Genomic DNA, 13,662 nt, shown 5'->3' with positions numbered 1-13,662 from the left:
ACAGCTACAGCACTTCAAATCCATTGTTGCCTTGGACATCCGTCCTTAGACAAGTTGAAACAGCTAGTTCCTACATCGAGTTCTGTGTCTAATATTGAGTGTGATTCCTGTCAATTGGGCAAGCATCATCGTGTTCCCTTTGCTCCCTGAGTTGACAAACGTGTGGTTAATCCTTTCATGCTTGTCCATTATGATATTTGGGGTCCTAGTTGTGTGACATCAAAATTGGAGTTTTGGTACTATGCTACATTTGTTGATGACTACTCTATGATGACTTGGTTATATTTAATGAAAGATTGTTCCGAGTTGTTTGCTATCCTTTGTGCTTTCTGTTCCCAAATATCAATTTGATATGCCAGTCAAGATACTTTGTAGTGATAATGCTAAGGAGCACCTCAGTACTCACTCTAGTATTTATATGACTCTCTAGTATGATCCATCAGTCTTCTTGTGCCCACACTTCACAACAAAATGGAGTTGCAGAGCAGAAAAACAAACATATTCTTGAAGTCACTTGTACCCTATTGTATCGAATGAATGTCCCCAAAGTCTTTTGGAGTGATGTTGTGCTCACAACTTGCTCCCTCATCAATAAAATGCCATCCTTTGTCCTTGGTGGTAAAATCCCATATTCAGCTATCTTTCCTAAGGCTCCTTTGTCCTCCCTTCCTCTTTATATATTTGGTTGTATGCCCTTTGTCCATCAGTTTTCTCTAGGAATGGATAAGTTGGATCCTCCTTTTTTCTGGGTTATTCCTATACTCAAAAGGGATATTGATGTTATAGTCCTACTTTACATCGATTCTTTATCTCTGGTAATGTCACCTTTTTTGAGTCTACACCATACTACTTTGATTCCTCGAGTTCTTTTGACCTTGATGAGCCCCTTCCTTAGTCAATCTTAGTATGTCAGCTTAAGAAGTCATTGTATGGATTAAAAAAATCTCCAAAAGCATGGTTTGGCCGTTAGTGCTGTAGTTCTTAAGTTTGGCCTTCATCGGTGTGCAGTAGATCACTCTGTATTTTATCATCACACTCCATCGAGTAGTATTTTGCTTATTGTATGTGTGGATGACATTGTGATCACTGGTGATGATGATTGTGGCATCCAGGACCTAAAGCTTTTTCTACAGAGTAAGTTCCAGACCAAAGACTTGGGACCTTTGAAGTACTTTTTCAGTATAGAAGTATCGAGATCTCGTATGAGTACTATCTTGTCACAGAGGAAGTGTGTTCTTGATCTTTTAGATGAGATGGGGCTGTTGGGATCCAAACCTGTCGATACACCCATGGATTCCAATAGTAAGTTTAATGCCATATATGGGTGATTTGTTGCCTAACCTAGGTTGGTATCGGAGACTTGTTGGAAAGATGAATTATCTCGCACTCGACCAAATTTATCCTTCACAACAAGTGTTGTGAGTTAGTTTCTCGATCTCTCGAGAACAATTCACTCGGATGCAGTAATTAGCATTTTGAGATGTCTCAAAGGTGCACCAGGATAGGTCTCTTATATTAGGATCTGGATCACACTTATATTTAGGGATATAAAGATGCAGTTTGGGTTGGATCACCTTCTGATTGAAAATCCATAACCGGGCATTGTATCTTTGTTGGTGGTAATTTGGTGTCTTGGAAAAGTAAGAAACAAACTGTAGTTGCCAAGTCGAGTGCTGAATTTATAGTTTAGGGCTATGGCGCACGCTACATGTGAACTTGTTTGGGTGAAGAACATGTTGAAAGAACCAAGTTTTCCACATTCTCAGCCTATGGAGTTGATGTGTGATAATCAAGCTGCTATTCATATTGCCTCCAACCTTGTCTTCCACATGGTCTTAAATTTTCACAAAATTGTCGAAATTTCCGATTTCCGTCACCCTCAAAATTGAAATGGCAGTCGATTTTCGTCTTGCATAATTTACGTCGAAATCTCAACGAATCATCCAAAATTTATCAAAACCTCGAAATTTATCGAAACTTATTGAAATTTTAACTATACAATGAAATTTTGTCGAAATTCAAATGAGAGATTTAGGAGTGAAGTGAAATTTCTCCTTTAATTTATTTTATTGAAACAAAAGATTATTACAAGTGCTTTTGAAATTATATAAAAAAAAATAAACTTACAATAATATTTTATTTAACCATTCATGTCTAAGTATCAATATTTGTATAATAAATAATACTTAAATGATTTATGAATTTCATTTGCATTAACTGAATATGTTTAATGTACATTATCTTACAAATATGTTTGATACACATACTATTTTACAACTTTTCCACCTCATACAAAACATAGATGTATTTAATTTGTAATATATTAGTCTTAAAACTTATATTATTACGTTTGTTGACCATTTCTAAAGTTTCACAACGAATTCCATGCTTTAGTACTAGTTTCCATTATTTTTTCAAATCTTTCTGTACTTTTGCAGCTTCGAAATATGAGCCGAAATTAAAATTGAAGACCTTGGCCTTCCATGAGAAGACAAAGCATTTTGAAGTTGATTGCAACTTTATTTGAGAGAAACTTACGCAGAAGCTAATTACGACCACTCATGTGAAGTTTGAGTTTTAGCTTGCTAATTTATTCATTGAAACCTTAGGAGGTGCTCGTGTGGAATTCATTTGTAACAAGCTAGGAGCATATGATACATATGCTCCAGCTTGAGGAGGAGTGTTAATGATTATTTAGTCTTTTAGCATTATTATTACTACGTGTTAAGAGTTTTTTTAGTAATAAGTGTGAGTTAGTAAGGGTGTTATGGTCATTCCTATTGTACTTTAATATATTATAAATAGAGGGAGAGACCTGTCATTGAGTTTAGGTCTTCTGTTTTACCCAATTATTCAACATATAGATTTCTATAGAATCCAGCAACCTCCTTTGCAATTGCAACTAGATTCCTAACACCACCATCAGTGAACAATTTATATAATCACATTCTTCCTACACCTACCATTAGGTGCCTTGTGAAAAAAAAATTTCATCCACCCTTCTTTGCCCATTTAACCCTTACCTTTTGTCTCTAACTTATCTCTTTCTATAAAAAATTACTCCAAATCGTTCTGTTAAAGTTTGTTATACATTGTTGGCCCACAGCCTAACAACTTAAGTGTTTAGTTCTAACATTGTATCAGAGCTAGTTACTAGGAGGTCCTGGGTTCTAGTCTTGTTGCTCGCATTTATTGTGTGGCATTTAAAAAATTATTGTGTTCCCCGTAATGGGTATTATTTATTGTGTGTTTATCACTCCAAGTGCTGTCAGGCGCATGTGCGGGGAAGTGTTAAAGCCTGATATACATTGTTGGCCCACAACCTAGCAGATTAAGCTTTTAGGTAAGGTGGTAATCTAACAAATTCTTGAGCAATGCTCTCCTATAGGCCAAATCCACTAAAACATTACCCAAATCCTCAAAAATGGTCAATATCCTCTATCTCTTGTAAAATACTAGAGTTTTTAATGCTCACATGATCAACGTCAAACTCCTTGTACCAACTCTTCAAGGCTACCTTTGGAAACATAAACCTCTTCATGAACCTTAAACCTTCCACCCAAACAAGAACAATTCCTTAAAAACTCCTCAACAAAATAAAGAAATGTAGGATGGGAAAGCCCCATAATTTCAAAAGGAAACAAAGTGGGAACCCCTCACACTAGAAAAATCTAAAATGAGAGGAAAATGATTTGAGAGACACTAAAAAAGACCTCCTCTAGAATATTGGGAAAGATATCCTCCCAATTGCCTCAACTGAAGAATATGTCTAGAAAAATAGTCATCATCTCCAATAGACCAAGTAAACAAAGCATTAGCCAGAAGGAAATCTCTTAGCGTGTACTCTCTAGTAAAACTATCAGAACACTGCATGCTAGAAGTAACCCTGGAGCCTCTCAACAACTTATTAACTGTTAAACTGGTACAGATTGTGTTCTGCGAACACAATAATAAGGGATTGAGAAATTAAAAGAAAATGTTCTAAAATATATTTATGTTGCAGAGATGGTATGATTGTCATATGCTTTAGTGATGCTTGGAAATATTCATTTTGAAATTTCAAATTGATTTCATGGTTTCAACATCCTTTTTTGAATGTTATTTTCAAGCAGGGCTTGTGTTGTTGTCGATGATCGGCTGCTTGTTATTGGTGGTCAAGAGGGTGATTTTATGGCAAAACCTGGATCCCCTATTTTTAAGTGTTCTCGTAGGAATGAGGTAAGATGATTCCTTTGATTCAGATTGTTCACATTGAATTAGCAACATTGAATTCTGGAAAAAGATGAAGCCTGTTGCCTTTTTCTCGGTCAGCATGTTCTATATGTGATATTCTTGTCATATATGGTTAGGAATTTATTTTCCAGTCATTATGTTATACAATGAGTTTAACTTACTTTGGCAATTTTTATCGAACAAAACAAGGATTACTTATTACTTGTTATGCAATTGTGCTTGTGGTAGAACCTTCGTTTTTTGTTTTCCATGAATGTTGTGCTATGATAATACTTGATGAGCAAAACATGGTTGAATAGTTAGTGCTTATGTAAAAACATGTTGCTGTAGGTTTTAAACTTTTCACACATTGCTTATGCTTTAGATGGCAATAAACTAATTTTCTTCAATTTTTGAATGGTAAATTTGCAGACGGTGCTTGAGATATTTATATGGCTTACTGCTGATAATAGTCTTACTAGAGTGACTTGCTGTTCGTGTCTGTAGGTGATAGAAGTGCATGGGTGAAGAGTGAACATGGTCAAACAATTAAATTCCTCACACATGCCCCTCGGCATGGTGATTCTTAAAGAGCTGTTGGGTTGGATTAAGCAATCTAGTAGACATGGTCAGGGTTGGAATATCATTGATGAACTCTTTTACGGATGTTTGGTTTGGGCTGACCTCCTTACTCGGGGGTTCTTTGTTTTTCTTTGTTATCATGAGGGAGGACTTCTTGTTCACCTTCATTGTTTTTGTTTCTCCCTTATGGTTCAATGATGCTTCTTTTCTATGGAAAAAAAATAATAATCTGGGGAATAATAGCAAATACCTAATAAATGGAACATAATTGCAAATCTTTAAGTGCTGAAAATTACATAATTAAATCAAATTATCCAAAAATATGTGAACACATATGGCAAACGCAAAATCTCCAAGTGCCTTAATCTTGCTCATGCGTGACCTTTTGACATCCCTCCAAATGCCTTTGTCTTGCTCATATGTCACCACTTGACATTCCTAATCACTTATGCCCCTGGGAGCTCCTTTGGAGAGGCATGTACTGGTGTGTGCCATTTGAAGAATACATATGACCAAGTAGAAAAGGTAATTGAGGAGGGCTCTTTGGCCATCAGTCCTCATATGGAATGTTGTTCTAATGGCGTCCTCATGTGCATGTTGTTCCATGCATGAACTTGGAAGGTAGAATCAAGGCGAGTCAAATTTCCAAAAGATATCTTACCTACTCCTAATTTTCTAAAAGATTGATATTCCAATGTGCCAAAGGGAGGAGCCTAATGGGGATTGAATTATATCCATTAATCCATTGGCATTGAGAGAGACAAAATTGATCCATAGAAACTCCTTGAGGGTTTGGGTATTAACGTAATAAGTTCTTTAAGGCAAGAAATGGAAGTGGGTGCTACTCCTAGGACAGGTGCATGGTCTTAAATTTCCATGAAATTTTTGAAATTTCGGTTGAAATTTCTAATTTTCGTCACCCTCGAAATCAAAATGGAATTTGATTTCCGTTTTACATAATTTCCATTGAAATTTGAACGAATCATCCAAAATTTATCAAAGTCTCAAAATTATAGCGAAACTTGTCGACATCTTAACTATAAAATGAAATTTCCTTGGAATCCAAATGAGAGGTTTAGGAGCGAAGTGAAATTCCTCTCTTAATTTGTTTTATATTTTTATTGAAACAAAACGATTATTACAAGGGCTTTTGAAATTATATGAAAAAATATACTTACAACGACATTTTATCTAACCGTTCATGTCTAAATTATCATTATTTGTATAATAAATAATATTTAAATGATTTATGAATTTCATTTGTATTAAATAGAGGATATGTTTAATGCACATTATTTTATAAATATGTTTGATACACATATTATATTACTACTTTTCCGCCTCATATACAACATAAATGTATTATAACTTGTAATATATTAGTTTTAAAACATATATTATTATGTCTGTTAACTATTTCTAAATTTTCATAAAAGAATTCCATGCTTTACTACTAATTTCCATTATTTTTTCAAATCGAAATTGAAATTTCTAAATTTCCATTGAAATTTCAGTACTTTTGGAGCTTCGAAATTTGAGTTGAAATCGAAATTTAAGGCCTTGGGCAGGTGATTGGAAAAAATGAGGCAAAAGAAGTGAATAAGTTAGCTAGTTCTGTTATTTTTCTCTATTTTTTATTTTTTGTTTTGAGGGGGTGGGGTAAACATAGATTTACAGGGGATAAAGTAGTTGATTTATTAAGATCATCACTTGAAATGTGAGAGATCTAGGGGATGTGAGTAAGAGGGGACTGATTAAGGAATTTTTTTTGTTAAGAAATTCTCCCGAAGATGTTCTTATTCAGGAAACTAAACTTGAGTGTGGATGGGGTAAGTTTGTAAGGAGTGGGAGGTTCTTCCCTCTTAGTGAGTGGAGTATTATTATTATGTGAGATACCCATTTTATTTGTATAATTGATAGCCTTGAAGATGTAGGGTTTTTTTTCCTTGTCGGTTTTGTTAGGTATTAGAGGTAGGGTGAGTGGTGGGTTACATCTGTTTATGGTCCTATTAGGTCAGCTCTTAGGTTGTATTTTGGATGAGTTACTTGCATTGTATGGGTTTATTATCTTAGGTCATTGATGGGGGAGATTTTAATGTGGTGAATTTCCTTGGGTGAAAAGATGGGGAGGTTGGATTTCCTTGAGCATGCAAAATTTTAGGGACTCTGGTTTGGGAGATATATATTTGTATAGCGATTTGTTTTTTGATTGGTGGGTGGGGAGAGATTTGTTGCTAGTTGTTTAGATATGTTCTTTTTTCCAAAGTGAGTGGGAAGATGAGTTTCCAAACCCTTCTCAAGTGGTTTGGTTTTGTTTTGTTTTGCTCTCTTGTTGACTGAAACTCTTTTTTAATCTCTTTCTGTTGTTGGATTTCTGCTATTTTCTAATTTGATGGAATTCTTATGAATGCTAAATGACAAATTAGGAAATGTGAATACAATCAATGCGTGCAGATGAAATTTATCTGTAAAATGTGTATTAGGATAATGCGTTCATTTTTAATTTTTTTTACCTGAATGTTTACCATTAAAAATAGAAAAAATTAATACTAAATATGCTTGTATATATATTTTAAAATTAAATAATTGAGATAGCCCCAATGCAGTCTGTATTGTATCCTTTTTTATTTTTTTTTGTTTTAATTTAAAATTTAAATTTCCATATCATTGTGCTAATAATGTGTTGGGCTTCCTAGTGTGATTTTCTTTACCTCATTTTTAAAATTGAATGCATGCTTTGCATGTCATATTTTGATCCATGTTTGATATTTTCCAATATTAGGTCCATTTGAAATCTGGCTATTTGTGATTGACCAACAAATTTTGCCATTATGAATTGAGTTTGTCATCAAAAGTGAAAATGTAAATTCATTAGCCGTTGGTTGGCAAGTATAAATTTGAGAATTATGTTGGCACAACAGACATTATTGTGGTCTATAGATATAAAAAATGGAAATTTTACTACACATTCTGAATTGATGTGAAGAAGCATCACAATTGCTGTGTATTTGAATCTAAAGCATAAAGAAAACCTTGCCTATGGCAGCTTAAATTTTCAGAGTCACTATCTGTCTTAGATAATATGAAGGGCATAGCAGATCTATTTCTTTTCCTCCACAAAATCAAAAAGCTTTTATTCTTTCCTTACTTGAGTGAATGCCTCCTTCCTCCGCTATCCTGACAGTAACCACTGCTGCCCGATACAGTAGAGGGAAAATCCCAAAAATTTCTGGTCCAAGAGCAATGCAATAGGATATGTTCGGTTGTCTTAGCATTTTTCATGCACCAAAAAAAAAAAACAAAACTGTTGCCAGAGGCAACCCCTTGTCTGCATGTTGTCGATTGTAAGAATCTTAACAAGATTTGCTTCCCACAGAAAAATGGTAACTTACAGATCTTTTGAGATTTTTTTTATGCAAAATTTTACATTGATATTAGTGCCACATTTTATTTGATCTTTTATGTCCTAATTATAGCTGGATTTGCATATAACTAACTTTTAACTGATTTATGAATTTTATTTATATTAGCTGAATATGTTTAATATCATTATTGTATGGCAACTATTGCACCATTTATGTCGCATACCTGATTGATATATTTTTTTTATTTTTATTTTTATGACATTTTAGTCTCAAATCATGCATTATTATGTTTATTAATAGTTTCTAAAGTTTTATTCAAAAATTCCGTGCTTTACTATTTTTTGAGATAACAAAAAATCCATTAATAACTAGACAGAAGTACAGAAAAGGCATTCTCCTTGAAATAGCTAATTATGTGCGTCTTTCAATCTCTTTGCAGATCAGAAAGTCGTATCCCCACAAAAATTCCTAAAGAGTTTGCTTAAAAAAAAAAAGGCAAAAAGTTTAACCCAATCCCACAGCTGCAAATGGAATACCAAGCCTTAAATATCCTTGCATTCCTCTCAAGGGACACTGTCCACAAGATTGCATGCACTGTACAAAACCGAATACCCATCCCTTTTCTACCATTCCCAAAACCCCAATATTTCACAAGTAAGAATTTGTACACATTTTTTGGAGCCAACCCCCATTTATCCAAAATAGAAGAGAGCATTCCAGAGATTCTTGGTCACCCAACAATACAGAAAAAAATGCACATTAGTTTCATTGGACTTGCAGCACAATGTGCATGTATCTGCGCTGAGAGCCTCATAGGGATTCGTTACTTGCATCAAGTCATTCAATTATTCCTGTTTAGAGAGCTGATTCGGTTAGCCCTTCGGTTTCTTGGAACTTTCATTTCGAAAGATCTCTAAATAAAGAGTTCATGGAATTCTCCTCATTGTCGTTATTGAGTAATTGTCATCTTTCTTCAGCTATGGATACTCGGTCTTGGCCTTTGGATCATTTACTTGTAAATCTTTCTTTGAGCTTTTTACCTGTTCCAACTCTTGCTTTCCTCTATTCTATTTGGAAGGCCAAAGCTCCCCTAAAGATTAAGGCCTTCATTTGGCTCACTGTGTTTAATAGAATCAATACTAATAATCTGTTGCAAAGGAGACCTTTGAAGGCCTTATCTCCAGATGTTTGTGTGCTTTGTTACTTGAATTCTGAGTCGGCATCTCATTTGTTCTTACATTGTGATTTTTCTTGGAGCATCTGAAATAAATTATTAGGTACGTTGGGAGAAGATTGGGTTTGTCCAGTGTTGGTGGAAGGAATGTTGGCTATTTCTTTTGAGGGTTTTGGAAGAAGGATAGGGCTGCTCTTTGGGAATGTAGAGTATTTGCAGTGCTGTGTTGCAGTGCTGTGGGGTTTAGTGTTGGAGCCCAACGCATGGATTTTTTCAGGGAAAAAAAATTGAATAGGCTGTTGGTTTGGGAAAAGATTCATTTCCTGACCTCTTTATGGTGCATCAGTTTTGGATGCTTCAAGGGAGCAAGCTTTCCAGAAATTCAGAAAGATTGGGGGAATTTTTTCTTTGAATACTTCAATGTATTTTTCTGTGCTTTTAGTTTCTTTCCTCTGGATTTTTTCCAGAAATTTGATGGGAGATGTCTCATTCTCCTCTTTGTAAATTCTTCTCTTTCTAATGAAATCTCTTTTGCTATAAAAAATAAATCCAGTTTAGAGATGAAGTAAAAAATGAATGCCCGGACCTCAAAAGGAACCTTAGCCTTCCAGATGACTTGATGCAAAGTTAAAGGACAAGGGATTGCAGATCTCGAATGATTAAAAAAGAAAGAATTAGAAGAAAAGGAACCTGAGGACTCCCCTAATCAGAACCGCGGAGTGTCTTCCCTATTTTGAGGAGTGAAGAATACAACACACTCAATAAAGAAGTAAAGCTCATCAATGTCTCTTTCATGAGGACTCCTAAAAATGTGGAAGCCCCAACTGTTATTGGTGAATTATGAAAGATGAACCGTGGATGATATCTAAACAGGCGATGGCACCAATAGCTCCAATGAAGTCTCTCCCACCCAAATATGTTCCCAAAACCGAATTCTATTGCCATTGCTCGCTTTGAAAGGAATAAGAGGAAAAAATCAGCAAGCAACTTGGAACTTCCAAGGACTCACATGTGAAACATTGCCATTTCCCTTAACACCCCTCCCATTCGGATGGATTCCTCCTAATGCCATAGGGAATTAACCTCTAACTGGGCCCTCCATAACTATTTTCCTGTTAAAGAGATGTTTCTAGATACCACATTTTCAAGCCCCAAAACCCCATCCAACTCATGTCTCCTAACCACATCTGAACCAATAAAATGATCCCTCTTGTTCTCATGAGTCCATGACTACCTGATGACAAATATCTTGCTTCTTCTCCAGAACCCTCCCCACACTTGCAGGAACTGTAAGAGTGATTATAAATAAATGGGGATGTTAGAAAGAGATGCGCTAATGAGAGTAATACGGCCCCCTAGTAACAGGTAAGCCCTCTTTCAGCCTAACAACTTCTTTTCTATTCTCTTTCAACTACAGGATTCCAAAAAGCAGCAGACATAGGAATTAGGATTACCCCCTAAAGGAAGACCTAGTTATGATAAAGGCAAAGTCAAAGAAGCACTACATGCTATTACCTTAAAACCAGTGTTTTGAAAACCAGACCGGATCATCTGGCTGAACCAGGAAATGGATTCTTCTCCATTCTGGTTAGTGTGCATATATATATGAAGACATAAAACCTGGATAAGACTAGACAAAACCGGTGAACCGGCAGGCCTGGACGAATTGGACCGAACCAGGTTGACTATGCAATTGGGTAACAAATTGGGATTTGGGACTCAAATCTTGTCTTCAATTGGATCAACTACAAGGTGACGATGATTACTAAGAGAGAGAGAGAGAGAGAGAGATGGAGATGGAACAGCACGAGACTGAAAACTTCCTTCTTGCTTGCAGATCCTTCAAATTCTTCTTTCTTGCTTGAGCTTTTCAGGTTGTGCCGGAAACCTTCACTCTTCCTTGTGGCTTGTAGGTTCTTCACAGGAGGAGATGGGCTTGAGAACACATGGAGAGGGAGTCTTGGTGTGTGCGACCATCTTGCTCACCGGATATGTCCATTTATTCTGGATCGTCCGTTGTATGCTGTCTGTTCATGATGAATGAAAAGGATCTGGATGTGGGAATAATGAGGAGATGGTGTGGGATCAGAAATCTTATAAAAAATCTAGGAACGAATTTACAGAAAATCCATTGTGTAAAGGGCCAAAAAAGGGGGGAAGAGGGTGATTGGTATTAAGAAGGAATTGAAACCCCAACCTATAACTAAAATAAATGATTATAGACCACTAAGCCTCATGGCTGTTTGTGAAATTCATAAGTCACTTGGCTGTTTGTTTAAGTTTGCTTCAAAGTCTCTTTATATGTTACAGCATTTTATTTTCCTTGAAAAAAAAAAAAAAAACTGGTCCTACTGGCGGTCTAACTGGTCCAACCAGAAGAACTGGAAACCAGACAACTTTCCGGTTCATTGTCCGGTCCAGTTTTAAAAACATTGCTAAAAACCCTCTATATTGCTAGAATCCAAGTTAATGCCAACCACCCCCACTCTTGGATATGTTGATCTTCAACTCCAAACCCCCCCCCCCCAAAATAAAATAAAAAAATTCTTAACAAAATAAGAGAGTTTCTGAATTTCTTGACATTATCCTCCAAAAAATGAATATGGAATCATCTGCAAACTGGAGATGGGATAGCTCCACCTTCTCCCTCCAATACATAAACCTCTAATCACGCCTAAATCTCAAGCATGGGAAATTAACCTACTTAAAACCATCAACCACCGGAGTGAACAAGGAAAGAGGTAGAGGGTCTCCTTGCCTTAACTCCTGAGAGGCCTTAAACTACTCCCTTGGATATCCATTAACAATCACCAACATATTTGTAGAACTGAGACCCTTTTATCTAATTCTTTCACACCGATCCTAGACCCTTCTTTCACATCACTTGGTCTAGGAAATCCCAATTCATCCTGTCATCGGCCTTTTCAGATTCCAATTTGAGAACTACTCCTTTCTTTCCTCTCCTTCTCGCATCCTCAACCACCTCAGTAGCCACTAAATGACACTTAAAATAATAAACAAGCTGCAGCAACGTCATATCCTCCCAGCACTAATAGGACTAAAATCCCCCACGCTTCTAGACCACTCCTTAGGCATAAGGATAGAAAAAGCTGAATTCTCACTATTTCCCACAATCCCGTTAATGTGAAACTCCCTAAAAACCTCATAGTATCATTATCTTGTGTCTCCTCAATAAGATGTTTGTTAAAATCTTGTAAAAGCTAGTCACCTAACTAATAAGCCTAAAATCCTAAAAACTGAATGATGTTTCTCTCTCCCTCTCTCTCTCTCGCAAGCACAAACTTCTCCTCTCCCACATTTGTGTATTCAATGTCATGGGAGTTCCTGCGGCAGCCGATGCTGAAGCAATCGCTCCAGATTGAAGGTAAATCTATCAACCTGTGAATAGATAAGGTCGGTGAGATCGCATTTTGATCATTGTCAAACAATGTTTCTTGTAACAGGTGGGCTTGATTTTCCAGGGAGGCTTTGTCTTGGTTTGCTGATGGCATATGTATGCTCAGTTGATCGCAAAGGGGGTTTCAATCTGTTTGGTTGGGTACTACGAAGATCTGGATGCTGATTAAATGGACGAAGGTAGGAAAGTTTTTGGAGTTAGGATGGGGATGGAAAGGGAAGAGGTTTTCAGTTCTTTATTCCTCAGGGTGAAATAGGGGATGGGTGGCGAAATTTTGTGAGTGTCTTCTGTGAGTTAGGGAAGGATTTTCATGGGGAATCTGGGATTGTATGTGCTGATAACTCTTCACCACTCAAATTGTGGAGTTAGATGTTGTCGGAAGGCAAATGCCGTGTAGGGGAAGGCTGCGGCAGCCATGTCCATTCCGTGAAGCAGGATCAGAAGGTTGGGAAGCAAGAGCTGTGTCATCGGTGTGGAGAGGAGTTGCATATGAATGAATCAAGGGCGACTGCAGATAAGGCTGTTTCGATCGAAAAGTGCAAGAAGGAAGATAGGGTTTGTGATGGAGAAGAGATGATCAGACAGGCAGGTAGGGTTTCTGATGGAGCTGAGATGATCAGAGAGGCAGCTAGGGTTGCGTTTGGGGAGGAGGCAGTGAAGAGATTTGGGCTAGGTTGCATGCTTCTCATTTTGGAGTTGCCCAGGTAATTGGAAAAAGATGGTATCTCATTTTTAACAAAATTGGGCCAGCTATTTGAAAGGACCCATTGTTTAGAAAAGGAAGATATTATGCTGCAGATTAGATCCTAGGGAAGGCTCTCCTATTATGGACTTCCCACAAAAGGGTCTTGGTGATAAACAGACCCATAATTCAGAAATTAAGGGCCCAGGTTTTGTATTGTTGGGTCTGG

At 36.7% G+C, this 13,662-nt stretch overlaps 1 protein-coding gene across 2 annotated transcripts in view; it reads left to right on the top strand.

Moving 5' to 3' along the window:
• LOC131157285 (kelch repeat-containing protein At3g27220) overlaps positions 1-13,662 on the top strand; it is a 56,200-nt gene that overhangs the window by 20,227 nt on the left and 22,311 nt on the right. For both annotated transcript variants that reach the window (XM_058111310.1, XM_058111312.1), the window contains exon 5: positions 4,113-4,218. In XM_058111310.1, the coding sequence (XP_057967293.1) occupies positions 4,113-4,218 (106 nt within the window). The remainder of the gene's footprint in view (positions 1-4,112; positions 4,219-13,662) is intronic.

The sequence above is a fragment of the Malania oleifera genome, chromosome 6 (genome assembly GCF_029873635.1).
Source record: "Malania oleifera isolate guangnan ecotype guangnan chromosome 6, ASM2987363v1, whole genome shotgun sequence".
Classification (NCBI taxonomy): Eukaryota; Viridiplantae; Streptophyta; class Magnoliopsida; order Santalales; family Ximeniaceae; genus Malania; species Malania oleifera.
Note: the sequence above shows the minus strand (reverse complement) of the source record. Positions and strands in the feature narration are given on the sequence as shown.